At 33.1% G+C, this 15,382-nt stretch overlaps 6 protein-coding genes across 6 annotated transcripts; 5 read left to right on the top strand and 1 right to left on the bottom strand. All coding sequences in view use genetic code 12, as the record gives it.

Annotated features, from left to right (window-relative positions):
- Positions 1-273: 273 nt before the first annotated feature.
- On the top strand, positions 274-1,830 carry CD36_81690 (conserved hypothetical protein; the record flags this gene model as incomplete). Its single annotated transcript, XM_002419067.1, has 1 exon — positions 274-1,830. One exon carries the CDS (start codon positions 274-276, stop codon positions 1,828-1,830), a length of 1,557 nt encoding a protein of 518 aa, XP_002419112.1.
- Positions 1,831-2,475: 645 nt separating this feature from the next.
- CD36_81680 (ATP-dependent helicase Rad16, putative) lies at positions 2,476-6,219 on the top strand (the record flags this gene model as incomplete). The annotated part of the gene is made up of 1 exon (XM_002419066.1): positions 2,476-6,219. The coding sequence occupies one exon, from the start codon at positions 2,476-2,478 to the stop codon at positions 6,217-6,219; it is 3,744 nt and encodes a 1,247-aa protein (XP_002419111.1).
- Positions 6,220-6,428: 209 nt separating this feature from the next.
- Positions 6,429-6,695, top strand: CD36_81670 (uncharacterized protein YLR218C homologue, putative; the record flags this gene model as incomplete). Its single annotated transcript, XM_002419065.1, has 1 exon — positions 6,429-6,695. The coding sequence occupies one exon, from the start codon at positions 6,429-6,431 to the stop codon at positions 6,693-6,695; it is 267 nt and encodes an 88-aa protein (XP_002419110.1).
- A 184-nt stretch (positions 6,696-6,879) lies between these two features.
- On the top strand, positions 6,880-8,742 carry CD36_81660 (conserved hypothetical protein; the record flags this gene model as incomplete). The annotated part of the gene is made up of 1 exon (XM_002419064.1): positions 6,880-8,742. One exon carries the CDS (start codon positions 6,880-6,882, stop codon positions 8,740-8,742), a length of 1,863 nt encoding a protein of 620 aa, XP_002419109.1.
- Positions 8,743-8,910: 168 nt separating this feature from the next.
- CD36_81650 (mitochondrial respiratory chain complexes assembly protein, putative) lies at positions 8,911-11,289 on the bottom strand (the record flags this gene model as incomplete). Its single annotated transcript, XM_002419063.1, has 1 exon — positions 8,911-11,289. One exon carries the CDS (start codon positions 11,287-11,289, stop codon positions 8,911-8,913), a length of 2,379 nt encoding a protein of 792 aa, XP_002419108.1.
- A 447-nt stretch (positions 11,290-11,736) lies between these two features.
- On the top strand, positions 11,737-14,841 carry CD36_81640 (vacuolar-sorting protein, putative; the record flags this gene model as incomplete). Its single annotated transcript, XM_002419062.1, has 1 exon — positions 11,737-14,841. The coding sequence occupies one exon, from the start codon at positions 11,737-11,739 to the stop codon at positions 14,839-14,841; it is 3,105 nt and encodes a 1,034-aa protein (XP_002419107.1).
- Positions 14,842-15,382: the final 541 nt, after the last annotated feature.

Genomic DNA, 15,382 nt, shown 5'->3' with positions numbered 1-15,382 from the left:
TTTTTTTTTTCTATTGTTTCCTTGTGATTACCAGTTACTTTTTTTTTTTAAAAAATACAATTCCTGTTTGGTATCACTTTGATTAACATCTGACACATTTCTTATCCAAAAAAGAATAATATTTGGAAGACAAAGAAACATTTCTAATTGAATATACTAGAAGAAAAAAAAAAAAAAAACACGCAATCAAGAATACCAGCACGACCATAGTTCCTGAGTAATTCTACCTATATAAACTTTCCTGTTGTTGTATCTTTAATTCATTCGCCAACCATGTCAAGCAAAGTTGAAATTCAAACCAAACCGGCTACAGCAACGCCATCTTTATCGCCTCCGTCAACTTCATCAGCATCAGCATCAGTATCAGTACCGCCATCGTCTAGCAAGTCCACCATTACCACAAATAAAACACCAGCACAGAAGGATGAAGTACCCATGAAACGTAAAAATTCGACAGGTTCAAATGGCTCATCTTCGTCATCAACACCTCCTAAACGTCATAGACCCATGTCATTAAATCTTGGTGTCCCTGATAATGCTGATGTCGCTCTAAGAATAGTCAGTCCTGGGTTACCACCATTAATTAATGAATCAATGAAAACAACTGTTCAGCTCCTGAAACAAATTCAACAACAACAAAAAAATTTAATAGCAGCTCGACATGGCAAGGACCCAGAGGACGAGGAGCTACCACAATCACAACCACAAGCACAACAACCAACATCAGTAGCGGTTCCTGCTTCTGGCGCACCTATACGGCAAACAGTTCAATTACCTCCTCTTAATCAAAGACCAGTTCCTAAATCGCCTGTTTATGCATCTGATGATTCCGATCTTAATCGTTTATCAAATGTCAAAAAATTGAAAAGACTGAATGTCCCACCACCATTGAGCATTGGCGACAATTCAAGCAGTGGCAGTAGTAACAATTTGCGCCCATCAATTCATTCTGCTCCAATAAGATCGAGAGCAACCACAAGACCAGTACCCAGAATTATTCCTACTACAAGAATAGTGCCACAATTGGCTATACCCCCTCAGCCTCAATTCTATTATGTTACAACTCCATATCAGCAATTTTATCCGGCACAAATTGTTGGGGCTACGCCAACACAACCAGTTTCTCAGCCGTTAGCTAGAAGCCAATTGCGTCAAGTCAATCCTAGAGTAAGAATGATTCCATTGACTTCCACAACATCACATTTTGGAAGACGGGCTATGCAACAAGGTCCACAACAATTACCGCCTGGTGCAATATTACAGCAACAGAGCTTACCTTTACAACAACAACAACAACCTCCGCAACAACAAGTGATACCTTCGCAATCTACAGCACCAAAAACCAAACCAAATGCAGTCACTGATGTATTCCGTGGTGATTTTCATAAGGCTGCTCCATTGCATAGTCAACCATTATCTGCTCAACGTGAATATTTTGAAAATTCAGTACATGACGAACCTCAAAAATCTCAAGTTATAAGCATTGCTGAATCACAAGAAATATCTGGGAGTATCACGATTAATGGCTCAAATGTTTTCAATTTTAGAATTTTTAATAAAAATGAGGAAGAGGAGAGTAATGATAGTGAAGGGACTTCAAAAGATAACACAAGTGAGAAAAAGCAAGCAGGAACTCTAGAAGAGAAAGAAGAGAACACAGATAAAGAAGGAAAGGGGAAATCTATCTCTACAAACGAAAAGTCAAATGCTAGTGAAGATAAGAGTAATAAATCCAGTAAACTGGAAGATCTTGAAGAAGATAATAAAAAGAAATTCTTAAAAATATGTGAAACTTGCTGGGATCAAGTGTTTAATAAACGAGATGATTAATAAATGCATTAATGGTTATAATTTATCTTCATTTTTTCATTTTTTAATTAGGTTTCTGTATGATATATATCTATATTTTGTTAATTGTTAATTGTTTTATTTTTACTTTCAGTATTTACAAATATAATATTTGAATTGTCATTTATTATTACAATCTGTAGGACTACCATGTAAAGTGGGACCTAAGAACTACTTTTGCAGCACATTATTGTTCAATAATGCAATTCCAATTTATCATACAAATCACGTGACATCGTTTGGGCTCTGGTCATTGCAGATTCTTTAGTCAATATTAACACACTTTTACAATTTGCACTAAGATTTACCCTCAAGCATAGTTATACAATATCAAATAATAACAATTTGGGATTGAATGATATTACTGTTGGTTAGTTACACACTGAAGAGAGGTTTGTTGAAGAGCTTGGAACAATTACACAGTCCTACAAAAAAAAAAAAAAGGTGTTGCCAACATTATCCTGATGCTTGCTGGTCTTTTATCTATCCAATGGCAATTTATGCCACCAACTATTGATTTGTCCTTAATGCACAATAGGCTTATTCATTTCTTACCTACCCTTGCTCTGTATTCAAATTAGATAAATGAACTTGGAATTAACAACATAGCTGACAGTTGATACCAAAATGTTGTCCAACAATAATATTAAACAAAAAGTTGTTGCAATCACCAACGATTTAGATAAATTGATCCCTTTTGGAACCCTAAATTTCCACAATCTTCCATTAGATATAACCGATTTACAAGGAATCAAGTCTAGTTGTGTCAGTTCAAAAGTTGACAATGAACTTCAACAATGGAGCTGGCTAGACATTGATTACTTGATATATTTGTTATCAATCAACCACAAAAAAATCAATCCTATATTATTCACTTTACAATACTTGCTAAAAAAGAATTATATTCAAGCAACTTATAAAGCTGTTAAGATAACTCAACCGTATAATAGTACCAAGAAGAATCGCTATTTGTTTTCAATGTGTCGGGTCAGATTGTTTTCCATACCTGCTGATGTCGAAGGGGCAAGGCATATTCGTGAATGCCAACAATTTCAATCAAGGTCCTCAAAATTGGATAAGCAATATGTTCACCATTTTGAACAGTTACTTAGATACCTTGATTTTTCAAATTCAAATTGGTATATTAGTAAACAACTATCAATTGAACAATTGCTACACCAAGGTTCGTTGTTATTGATTGATTGCAAATGTACAGTTAAACTGGAAACAGCTTCAAACGACGAATTAAAGTTTCATCTACAGAGATGGAGCAATAAACAACCGGTTTTAAGATTTACCAAAAACAACAAAAGTAATACGAATCAATTATCAAATACAGATACTTCTGGTGATAGAATCAAGAATATTTATGACCAGATTCCGTCCCCTGATTTATCCAAATACACAATCAGTAAAGAGAATTACAAATTTATGAAACAATCAAAAGCTGATATACCATCAACTGAAGATAAATTGTCGATACTAGCCAATGATGCAAAGTATCAGGACATGATAAAGGTTGATGGAATAAAGTCAACACTATATCCATTTCAAGCAAGATCAGTTGGAGTAATGCTAGAAAGGGAATGTATAACGAGAAGAACTATCATGCCAAATTTTATTAAACTTGAATCACCTTTATCCAGTACTTTCTATTTTGATTTATTTACCAAAAGCATTCATTTGCAACCTGATGTTATGACACTACCGCTTGGTGGAATTTTGGGTGAAAATATGGGATTAGGTAAAACTTTAATGTGTTTGAGTTTAATTAATTTAACAAAATATGAAATAACGAAAATTCCTAGTGATAATTTTTTATTATATAATGAAATTGAAATCAATGATGAAATGAAAACTTTAGCCGATATATGCAGAGAAAAAGTGATTTACTCTTCTGCACCTTGGAAGTTGTACAACCTTCCTACATCGGTAAGATCAAACTTAGCTAATCATCCCGGGTATTTTTGCATCGACTTGAATGATCATGAAAACAACAAAAGAATTAATAAGAGTGGCTTTCCAAATAATAGGAATGGAAGTGGTATGGGTAAACGTGCTGTTAGAAGTACTGGTACCAGACCAACAAGCTATTTGAAACTTTACATGAGTAGCACTACTTTAATAATCGTACCTGATAATTTGTTTATTCAATGGGTTGATGAAATAGCACAGCATGTTGAAGCAGATTTTCTTAAAATTTTGTGTGCTGCAAATTACATCAAAGACGACCAGATAAAGGATCAGTTTATACAGAACCCCAAATTTGTTAATACCATTCCTGGAAATCCAGTTGAGCTCATTGAATATGACGTTATTTTAATTTCACAGTCTTGTTTAAATAAATCATTTGCAAATAAAACCAAGAGTGGTCCAAAGAATGATAACAACCATGTACCACCTCTTAGGCAGGTATATTGGAAAAGACTAATCATTGATGAAGGTCATGTTGTTCAGTCAAAAACTTCTAATGCAGCTCAAATATGTCGATCATTATTTTCTGAAAGAAGGTGGGCAGTATCAGGAACACCAACATCAGGGTTAACTAAGATTTACATGGAAAAAGAAAAAGAAGTAGACAAAGATGAACAGGAAAACCTTCACCAAACTCAAAATAATATACATGTATTAGAAAACCAATTTTTTGCCAAAACGGAGTTACAGCGATTAGGCGTTATAATCAGTAACTTTCTTAAAATGGAGCCTTATTATACACAGTCCAGATTATGGACTCAGGATATTGTTAATCCCTTGATAAGCTCAAGGTATGGTTCGGAACTAATATTCTCAAATATAGTTAATTCAATAATAATTCGCCATCAACCGAATCAAACTAAAATCAAGCTACCTCATTTCCATCACGAGAAGGTTATATTAGAACCATGTTTTCAGGATGCTTTATCACTCAACTTATTAGCTGCTGTATTAGCTGTAAATGCAGTAACGTCTGAAAGGACAGGAATAGACTATATGTTCCATCGATCTAATCGACAACAATTGAGAAGATTATTGAGTAACATTCAAAGAGCTACGTTTTATTGGACTGGATTCCAACAGCAGGATGTTGAAACGCTTGTTAGTATATGTGACGAGGCATTACTGAAACCAGGAAAGTATAGCGAGTCGGATATTGAATTGTTACGTCGATCGAAAAGCATTGCTTTAATTGCATTGAATAATCAACGTTGGGCTGTCGCACAACTGATTCATGAATTAGGTTACTACATTTCACAGGATGAAAGTAATCAATATGTTAGTTCTGTTTGGAGAACAAGTGCTTATACACCATATATAGGAGTCTTTTCCGCTCCACAATTATTACGGTTACAAATATTCTGGAAGGAAAACTGGTTTTTAAGTTTTGAGAATGAGCAGGCATTTCGTGACAAGTTTGAAAACACAGCTAAAACATTTTGGGATCAATATTTACAACAAGAATTCAACAAGAATGATAGACATGTGGCCATGGATAAATTGATAAAGAAAAATAGTGTTGGGGAACTTCATACTGTTGATAGCATATCCAAAAGTTTCGATGTAATGACTTCAGAAGAAGCTATTGATAATATGCCACACCCACAATCACCACCAAAGAAGAAAAGAAGAGTTACTTTCGCAGACGAAATTATAGAAGAAGATGAAAGAAAGCAAGCGGAGTCCCAACAAAGCAAAGGTGTTAGTGTTGATGAATGTAACGACAATAAAAACATAGAAAACTCAAACCGTTCTATTCCACCATTTGACATGACTAGATTGTTTAGAGATATGAACATATTAGGTACATCCTCAGCAAAATTGACATATTTGGCTACTAGTTTATTGGAAAACCAAAGAAATCGAATAAAATCAATAGTATTTTTTGAGTTTGAAGATAGTGCATACTACTTGATTGAATTATTGGAAATATTGAAAATCCGCCATATTATTTATGCAAATTTTATAACACCAGTAAAAAGAGCACAAAATTTATACGATTTTTCAAATTATGATGTTGATAAAGAAGAGAATCAAGGTGGTATTTGCTTAATTATGAATATTGCTCATTCCTCACATGGTTTAAACATTATTGCTGCCACTCACATATACTTTATCAACCCGGTTAAACAAGAATCAATAGAGGCTCAAGCAATAAAACGTGCTCATAGAATTGGCCAAAAGAAAGAAGTGACCGTAAAGACACTATATTTGAAAGGTGTTGATGAATTGAAAATTTTATCAAAAAATGAAAAGCTCAAAAATTCCAAGAACAATAAAGATAGTTTTGATGCAAAAGAGAAAGAAGATAACGATAATTTGCTTGAGTTTTTGGATTTTGATAATTCTGAACATGAATACGCTGCTTTCTCCAATCCAATATCTATTTTTTCATAAACGTATATATAGTCAAAGATATAGAGCAAAGCAGTTTATTTTAATACACTTAAGGAGTAATTATCAGTTGTGGAATCGAAAAATCCTGACGACATCAGGTGTTTCATACCTAGAGGGTTGAGGTGTAGTGTTTAATAAGTGGAAGTAGAAGAGACAAAAAAAAAAAAACAAACTAGAATTTCAAACCCCCCTTTGATTACAATCCTATAATGAAACCAGAGCCATCAAACACAACTGAACCAATAGAGGAAAAGGAAGAGCAACGGGAAGACGAAGGTGAAGAAGAGGAAGATGATGAACCTGATGAATGGGATCAGAGAATAATGGATACTGGCTGTCATAAAGAGAATTTACAATTACAATTGTGCCATGCTGATACTGGTGATTGGAGGCAATGTACAAAAGAATTGCAAGCTTTCAAAGAATGTTGGGAAAAGAATAAAAACAATGAAAGAACACTGACAGTTGACTACTAAGTATACATCAGTACTTTATCATTGTAAGTTGAGGATTGTTTGCGTAAACCATAGCTTGTAAATAGTTGTTCAAATAGTTCAAAACGCGTAAACAAATGAACGTCATGTAATCTTTTTTTTATCTTTTCTTTCACTTTATTGTATAACATACTAGTACTTCCTCCACCACCAACTGAATGAAATAATGAATACTGGTGTTGAAAATGACTTCAAGTATCTACATAATCGTAATCTTCAACAACTTCCTAGTGACACTAAAAACCCTTCTCAAAATATACCCTACAATTACCTATCATCCGATGAAGATATAGAAGATGAATACTATTCTGATGATGAATCTCAAAATCAGTTAGACCATGAGATCAACCAATTAATAAACCAACAAAACGAGCGGCAATTTAAACACAAGTTCAAACAAATGGAAAACCAAAGTCTACAACGATTTAAGTCTCAATGGGATGCTATAATCGATAAATATAGTAAAATTGATGATTCTACACAAAGTGATGAAATCGATATCGTCACTGGAGAACTAATAACCAATAATGGTCATTTAGATAAATTGAATCAAAATCATAACCATAATGGAGACATTACTAAGATGGATATTTGGAGACAAGATTACGGTCAACAATGGGAGAATTGGAGACAACGAGATTTCCGAATGAAAAGAGTAGCAAAACAACGCAAAAATGAACAACGACAAATATTAAAGAAATTGGATCTATTTAATAAACCAATATATGGATATCTGAAATTTGAAAAACTTGAAGAAAATGATTTTTTCAAACAGTCTCCTACAAAGTCAAAGGTACCGAGTGGCATAGAATCTGATGAATCGCCCACTAAAAAGAGAAGAGTTTTCACTGAAAAAAATGCAATTTCCAAAAACTCAAGCGATTCAGAGTTTCTAGAAGAAGAAGAAGAAGAAGAAGAAGAAGAAGAAGATGATGATGGGGGAATTGAAAATGAGTCTGCATACCACAAGACTGTAATTGCACATCAGAAATTATCCAAAAAAGAGTCGGATAAAGTACTACATGTGCCATCTGGTGATAATTTTTCTCCATGTATTGATGAACGGTCCTTTCGTTCAGAATCCAATGAACTGCAAAGCGAAGACTCACAGGACTATGAATCAAATCTATCACCTGATATTTCAGACGATGATGCTTACCAGTCTATAATAATTAATGATAAAAAATACATTCCAAAGTTTAAAGAACATTTTGACGAATCAGAAACCGAATCGATTTCAAAAACACCAAACCCACAACTTTCTTCAGAAGAAACACCGGGACTGTCATCTCAAACAGAAGAAATTTCACCATCGCCACACCCAGAATCCACTTTCGATGACGAGTATCTGATTATTGAGGAGCCATATTATTTCTTGAATTCAAAGTCGACCCCATTACCCACAATTTTCAACTGTGCATTTATAAAATGTCACTATTGTACAGGGAACAAAAAATTATATGAATCACATCTCTTGCAATCACACAATTCAGTTTTGGCGGAAATGGGCTATCCAATTAATTTAAATAGTCAGAATATAGCCAACACTGATAGTGATAACGAAAATGTCAATACCGAATTTGCTAAAAGAATTATTGATGTTGACTTGAACAGGTTATATCAAGTATTTCCAAAAACGTACGAATTACCACCACAAAAGGAAGCATTAACCTGCAGCAAGAAATTAGCTAATGGACAAACGTGTCAAAAGTTTTATTTGGTACAAGAACAACTTGATCAACATCGAGAAGTCGGTGATGAATGTACTGATAAACGCCAAGTTTTATTTTGTCCGATTCTTGGATGCGGATACTTAACTGATGGTGGTTATAAGGAATGGCGAGAGCATATGATTACTACTGGCCATTCTCAAGAAGAAATTGAGGTGAAAGAAAACTTAGAAAAGTTGGTTTCTCGACCTATTGCAACTAGAAAAGTATCTGTAAAAATACCTAAATTCACCGAAACAGATTTCAAAGTATCTTTTATAGATCAAGGATACGAATCCATAGATGAATTATTCAATTGATTCCGCAATGATTCTTTTAAAGTTTATTTATTAATATGTGTGCTATGTACAAAAAAAAAAAAAGACAAAGAAAATGATGAAACTTTAAAATAATATATGACATAAATGATAATAGTCAAATCTAATATGATTTAATTTTCTGTCATTTCTCTCAAATCATTAATAAACCTATGCTGTTTCTGGAGCAGACGATGGGGAATTAGCATCATCGTTATTTTGATCTTTTGATTTTGGTTTCCCCTTAAATGCATCCCCTCCTTGAAGGTATTTGTCAAAGGCATCATTTCTTTCTGGGAAAGGTCTTGGACCACAAATTTTAATCATATCCTCTCTAGTTAATACTTCCTTCTTAAATAATTCCTCAGCAACTTTATCTACCAAATCTAGTTTTTCAGTCAACAATTTATGACAAGCTTCATATGATTCATCAATCAATCGCTTAACTTCTTCATCAATAATACGAGCTGTAGTTTCAGAATAATTATGGTGAACTTTGAACCCATTACCATTATCGCTACCAGTATCATAACAAATTTGACCTAATTTATCTGACATACCTAATTTTAAGATCATTTGCTGAGCCATTTGAGTGATTTTTTTGAAATCATCAGAAGCACCACTGGTAACAGTATCAAAATGTAATTCTTCAGATACTCTACCACCCAAAGTCATAATCATTCTGTGCTTGAACTGTTCCTGTGAAGTCAAATATTGGTCTTTTGGCAAATACTGAGCATACCCTAAGGCACCTTGGCCACGAGGGATAATAGACACTTTAACCAATGGATCCGCATATTGTAAGAACCATCCACAAATTGCATGTCCTGCTTCATGATATGCAACAGTTTTCTTTTCTTCAGGAGATAAAATACGGGATTTCTTTTCCAATCCAGCAATAACTCTTTCAATGGCTTGTTCAAAGTGATAAGTATCAACAGAAGGTGCATCTTCTCTAGCAGCAATCAAAGCCCCTTCATTACAACAATTGGCAATATCAGCACCAGCAAAACCTGGAGTTAACGCAGCCAATCTTCCAGCCAATTTTTCAATCTCTTCATTTTTCAATTGTTGGTATTTAGAAAAATCAACATCCTTTTGTTTAGCGTCAATATCTTGTACACTTTTCAATTTAAGTTTATTCAAATGGACTTTGAAGATTTGTTTACGGCCTTCAACATCAGGTACATCGATTGAAATATGTCTATCAAATCTTCCTGGTCTTAACAACGCCTTGTCCAAAATATCTGGTCTATTCGTACCGGCCAAAACAACTACATGGTCAGTTGTATCAAACCCATCCATTTCTACCAACAATTGATTCAATGTGTTTTCACGTTCGTCATTACCTCCCATTCTTCCGTTACCTCTTTCCTTACCAATTGCATCAATTTCATCAACAAATATAATGGCAGGAGCCATTTCACGAGCCGTTTTGAATAAATCACGAACACGAGAAGCACCTACACCAACAAACATTTCTACGAATTCTGAACCTGAAACAGACAAAAATGGGACTCCTGCTTCACCTGCAGTAGCCTTGGCTAACAATGTTTTACCAGTACCTGGTGGACCGGATAAAATTGCCCCACGAGGGATTTTAGCACCCAATTTTTCATATTTGTGAGGATCTTGCAAAAACTTGACAAATTCCATAATTTCTTCTTTAGATTCATCACATCCTGCAACATCCTTGAATTTGATCTTCACTTCATTTTCTTGGTTGAATAATTTAGCTTTCGATTTCCCAATTTTGAAAATACCTCCTGGGCCACCAGCACCTCCGGCACCTCCAGCACCGCCAGGCATTCTTCTCATAGTCAAATAGTACAATCCTCCTATTAACAATACTGTTGGCAAAATTGGCATTATATAACTTAACCAAGATGTATGATCTTCGTATACTATTGGTAATCTTTCATTTATAGGAATGTTCAATCTCTCTTGGACTTTATTCATTTCATCTTCAAAGAATTCTAATGATCCAATAGTGAATATGACATAAGGTTTACCATTTCGATTATGACTTATATTAGAAACAGCACCAGGTATTAATTCGGCTTCGACAACAGCCTTATTAACAACAGTTAATTTGGTCACTAATCCTTTCTCAATGTAATTGGTGATAAAATCTTGGAATGTCAATTGTTGAATCTCAGATTCTGATGTCCGGTTTATGAGATAGAATGTCAAAATTGTGGATCCAAATAATAATACATAATTCCCCATAGTCCTCAAATCAAATTTATAAATCTTAAGGTTATCTGGATTAGTTCCGGGGTGTTTTGCGGCAAATTTCTTTTTCAATTCTTCACGAAGCTGTTCTTCTTCATCCTTATTTTGATCTTTTTTTGGTTTTCTTTCTGAGTCCTTCTCAGGATCATTATCAGACTTTTTATTATTGTTATTTGATTTATTGAATAATTGTCTTGAAGTTCTAAATGCAAGTGGGGTATATGTAGAAAAATGACGTGGTATAGCTGAACGACAGAGCATTGATCGTGATACAACAGCTCTATTTAGAAGCCTTGCAGAGTTTACAGCCAACATTATCTAGTATGGCTGGATTAAAATATGTATATATGTCAATCGGAAGGGTATGAAACAATTAAACTAGCAATGGGCTTTGGAAGTTCTCAAAAAAAAAAAAATCAACCGGCAAGTGAGAAGTAAAAATTTCTCACCAAAATTGTTTTTGTTTGCCACAAAGTTTGAGTAGGAGGGTCGTGTAATTGGGTTTAATATTTTGCAATAACAACCATAAGGTATAACAATTAAACTAGATTGATTATTACGTGTGTTTTATCTGTTTCTTAGGGTAGAGTAACTCTTGGAGAGGATGATTGATGACATATCTTTGTTTAGGTGTTGAACGTGACACAATTATACCGATACCTTTTTGTAGGACAAAAAGTAAAAGGTTTGTAGTGGAAACATCAATTTGAAATCCTTCCGGTAGATCGATGACGTGCTATCTAATCTGTATATCCCTTGAAAATGTATCCTATATGCCCAGATACTAGTTTATACACCATAGTGTTATTTGCGTGCAATGAACACCATACATCCCAAACTATGATAGTCGTGCAATCTGTCCTCAAAAATGGAATCTCTCTCTCTCTTGAGGCAAAGGGAGAAAGAGGAGCGTGGTTGGAGGAGCCTGTCACTTCTACCACCACTATTTTCTTGAGATTAGAGATTCTTGTTCTTAAAACCTCCCCCCATTTTAGTTCTGATCTTTATCTTGGAGAAAGTAGACTACTACAAGTTGGTTTTGTTTTCTTTTACACATTAGAATCACAAATGAAAACACATTTACTTGTTGTTCCCAGTAAGAAAACTGAAGAAGTTAATTGGGTGAAACCACTTAATAATTATTTGTTATCAATATATGGTAATACTTCCCAATACCAAGATGATATTAATTCTTTAAATAAATTGCGTCAAGATATTAGAGGAGTCAATGCTGATGATACAGGATTAAAACTATACTATGGTTATTATAGTAAATTGGAATTAATCGATTTAAGAATTCCATTTCACGATTTAAATAAATCAAAAAAATTACAATTTGAATGGTTTGATTCATTTTCTTCATTACCATATACTCAAAATTCATTAGCTTTTGAAAAAGTCAATGTATTATATAACATTGGAGCCATTTTAAGCAAATTTGCTCAATTCAAATATAATGAACTGCAACAACTCAATGGTCCTGAAGGTGAAACAGCATTTAAACAACTGATTTCAATGTTACAACAATCAAGTGGTATTTATCAGTTTATCAATGAAAATTTTTTACATGCACCAAGTCAAGATTTAGCTCAATCAACAATAAAATTTTTAAGCAAATTAATGATTGCTCAATCTCAAGAGATTTTCACTTTAAAAGTTATTAGTGGTGATTTGAACCAACTGAAAAATTCTTTAATTGCAAAACTTTGTAAATCTACAAGTGTATTGTATGAAGATTGTTATAATATGATAAATAAGAATAAGAAGGAGAGTTTTAAAATAACGAATGAAAGTTATGATGGTGGTGAATATGAAGAAGAAGATGAAGATGATGATGATGAAGATGACGAAGGATTTTTAGAAAGACCTGAAGATACTGATGATTCCGATAATCGATATGTTGCAGCTGAATTAGACTCTTCATGGATTTCCATTATCTACTTTAAATATGAATATTATAAGTCATTGGCTTATTATTTCAATGGATTACATTTAGATGCAAATAGAAAATATGGGGATGCAATTGCTTATTTGACTAAATCACAAGAAGTGTTGAATGGAGTTCATAGCAGTACTTTGAAACAAGTATCCAAAGGTAGTGGTGATGTTTATGAGTTATTAGATAATTATAAATATCAAAAAGATGCTGTCACTATCAGACTCAATGATTTGAATAAAGATAATGATTTGATTTATCATGACATTGTTCCTAACTTGGTGACATTACCTGAAATCAAGCCGATGGATAGTACCAAAATAATTAAATTGGCAGATAATGCCATATTTCATGAAATTAATGAAAAAAATTATAATAATTTCTTGGTTAATGTTGTCCCAGTGAATATTCATGAATTGTCAAGTTATTATTCAGAAGAGAAATCACAGTATTTAAGGAATGAAATTGATCATTTTGAAGTATCCAATGAAGAGGTTTCGTCGGTTTTGGAATACTTGAAATTGCCCAAGGCATTAGTTTCCATCAAGGAGAGTCTCAAGGGAACAAATTCTAGGGGCAACAATAATGGAGATATTGAAGAACTCTTGTCACGATCTGTTATTGACAAAGTTAATGAAATACTGTCGCAATATTCCAATGACATACAAAGGAAAATTGCTATTGAAAACTCAAGGAAAGAGATATATCAATTGATTAAACTCTTGACGGAAAACAATTGTCAAGATGATGCAATTCAATTAAAGAAGATTTTATACGATGCATCGGTATCAGATACCAAATTGTTTGCATTGATCGATGAAACTTATCATCGAACTTTAGGAAGTGGAATTCAATCTCATGAGTTTAAGAGTTTATTTAATAATACTGTTGATAATAAATCAAATCAAGATTCAGAAATAAGTCTTTTGGATATTGATGATAATAATGATACTAATCAAGATAAACAAATCAAGAATATTGAAGATTATTTGAATGATTTAAACAATATTAAACAGAATAAATTTAAATTGATTGAGAAATTGAAAAAAGAAATTCATAATGATGATATTTCCGATATTTTGGTATTGAACATGAAATTAAAATCTACTAATGAAATCAAATCAATTATTTTCCCTGAAGAATTAAAGAAATTTCATCCATTTACAAATGAATTGGATAAATTAATCAATAAAGAGAAATCAATAATTGAACAATTAAAAATAATTTGGGATAAATTGATTTCAAATCCTCAAATTAAAACTTTACAAATGGCAACTAATTCGAAAACTCAATTAATTGTTAATCAACTGGAAAAAATTGATCAATTTTATGGTAATTGGTTGAAATATCATAATGGTTTAATTGCTGGAGAGAAATTTTATAGTCAATTATTGGATCGATTTAAAGATTTTAGAAATAATATTGATAATCAATTGAATAAAGGAATGAGAAGTTTGAATATTGGACAACAATTTCCTACACAGCCAATGTTAAATCGAACTCAAAGTTCTGGATTGCAATCAAATTATACTGGTCAATCAAATATAAGTATCAGTAGTCAACCATCTGGTGGATATAATCAGCAACAACAACCTCAATCTCAATCTCAATTCTCTGGTGGATATAATCAACAGTATACACAACCTCAAGGCGGATACAGTCAATTTCAGGGTCAGACTCAAACTGGATATCAACGACAACCACCACCCCCTCCTCCTCAATTACCACCTAAACAAACTATGGGATCTTACAATTTTGCCCCAACTCAACAACCACCACCACAACAGCAACAGCAACAAGCGCAACCTCAGCCGCAGCCACACTCATATCCATACCCACAACAAAGGACACCTCAAAATGAAAGTAATTTGATTTATGATAATCCTTCAACTTATAATCCAAATATGTATAATTTTTTCTCAAGTAAATAGATCAAGTAAGGAAAACAAAAAAAAAAAAAAGAAAGAAATTGATAACCAAATCAAAATCTAATTATTCTACAGGGGAGAAAATTTGCTTGGTTTCATTTTGCGAATAGAAGGGGGGGGGGAGGAGGGGGAAGAGTGGAGAACAGCCTAACCAAGTGAAACAAGTATCTATTAATTACAAATGAACTAATAAGAAGCTTTTTTGTTTAGAGTGTTGTGAAATTTTTGAAAAAAAAAAAAAAAATATACTTTGAATAAACACAAAACATGTTTGTTAAAGAATTAATTAAGAAAACAAAAAGTAAATTAAAAGTTGCATTTTCAAAAATTTTCAACTAAAATTTTCAATCAATGTGGTTTTGACGGTAAGAAAGTTTATAATTCAAAGATATGTAAAAGAAACGATACTAATATGACTATCACTAATGTTTGTTGTGATTTTTTTTTTTTTTTTTTTTTTTTTTAGAGTTTAAATAAATAAACTCTATCGTAATTATTAGGATGGTTAGTTAGTTGGTTGGTTAGTATTTGGAAAGATTGTGCA

Source organism: Candida dubliniensis, chromosome 3, assembly GCF_000026945.1.
Source record: "Candida dubliniensis CD36 chromosome 3, complete sequence".
NCBI lineage: Eukaryota > Fungi > Ascomycota > Pichiomycetes > Serinales > Debaryomycetaceae > Candida > Candida dubliniensis.
This window is presented reverse-complemented; position numbering and strand designations above follow the sequence as displayed.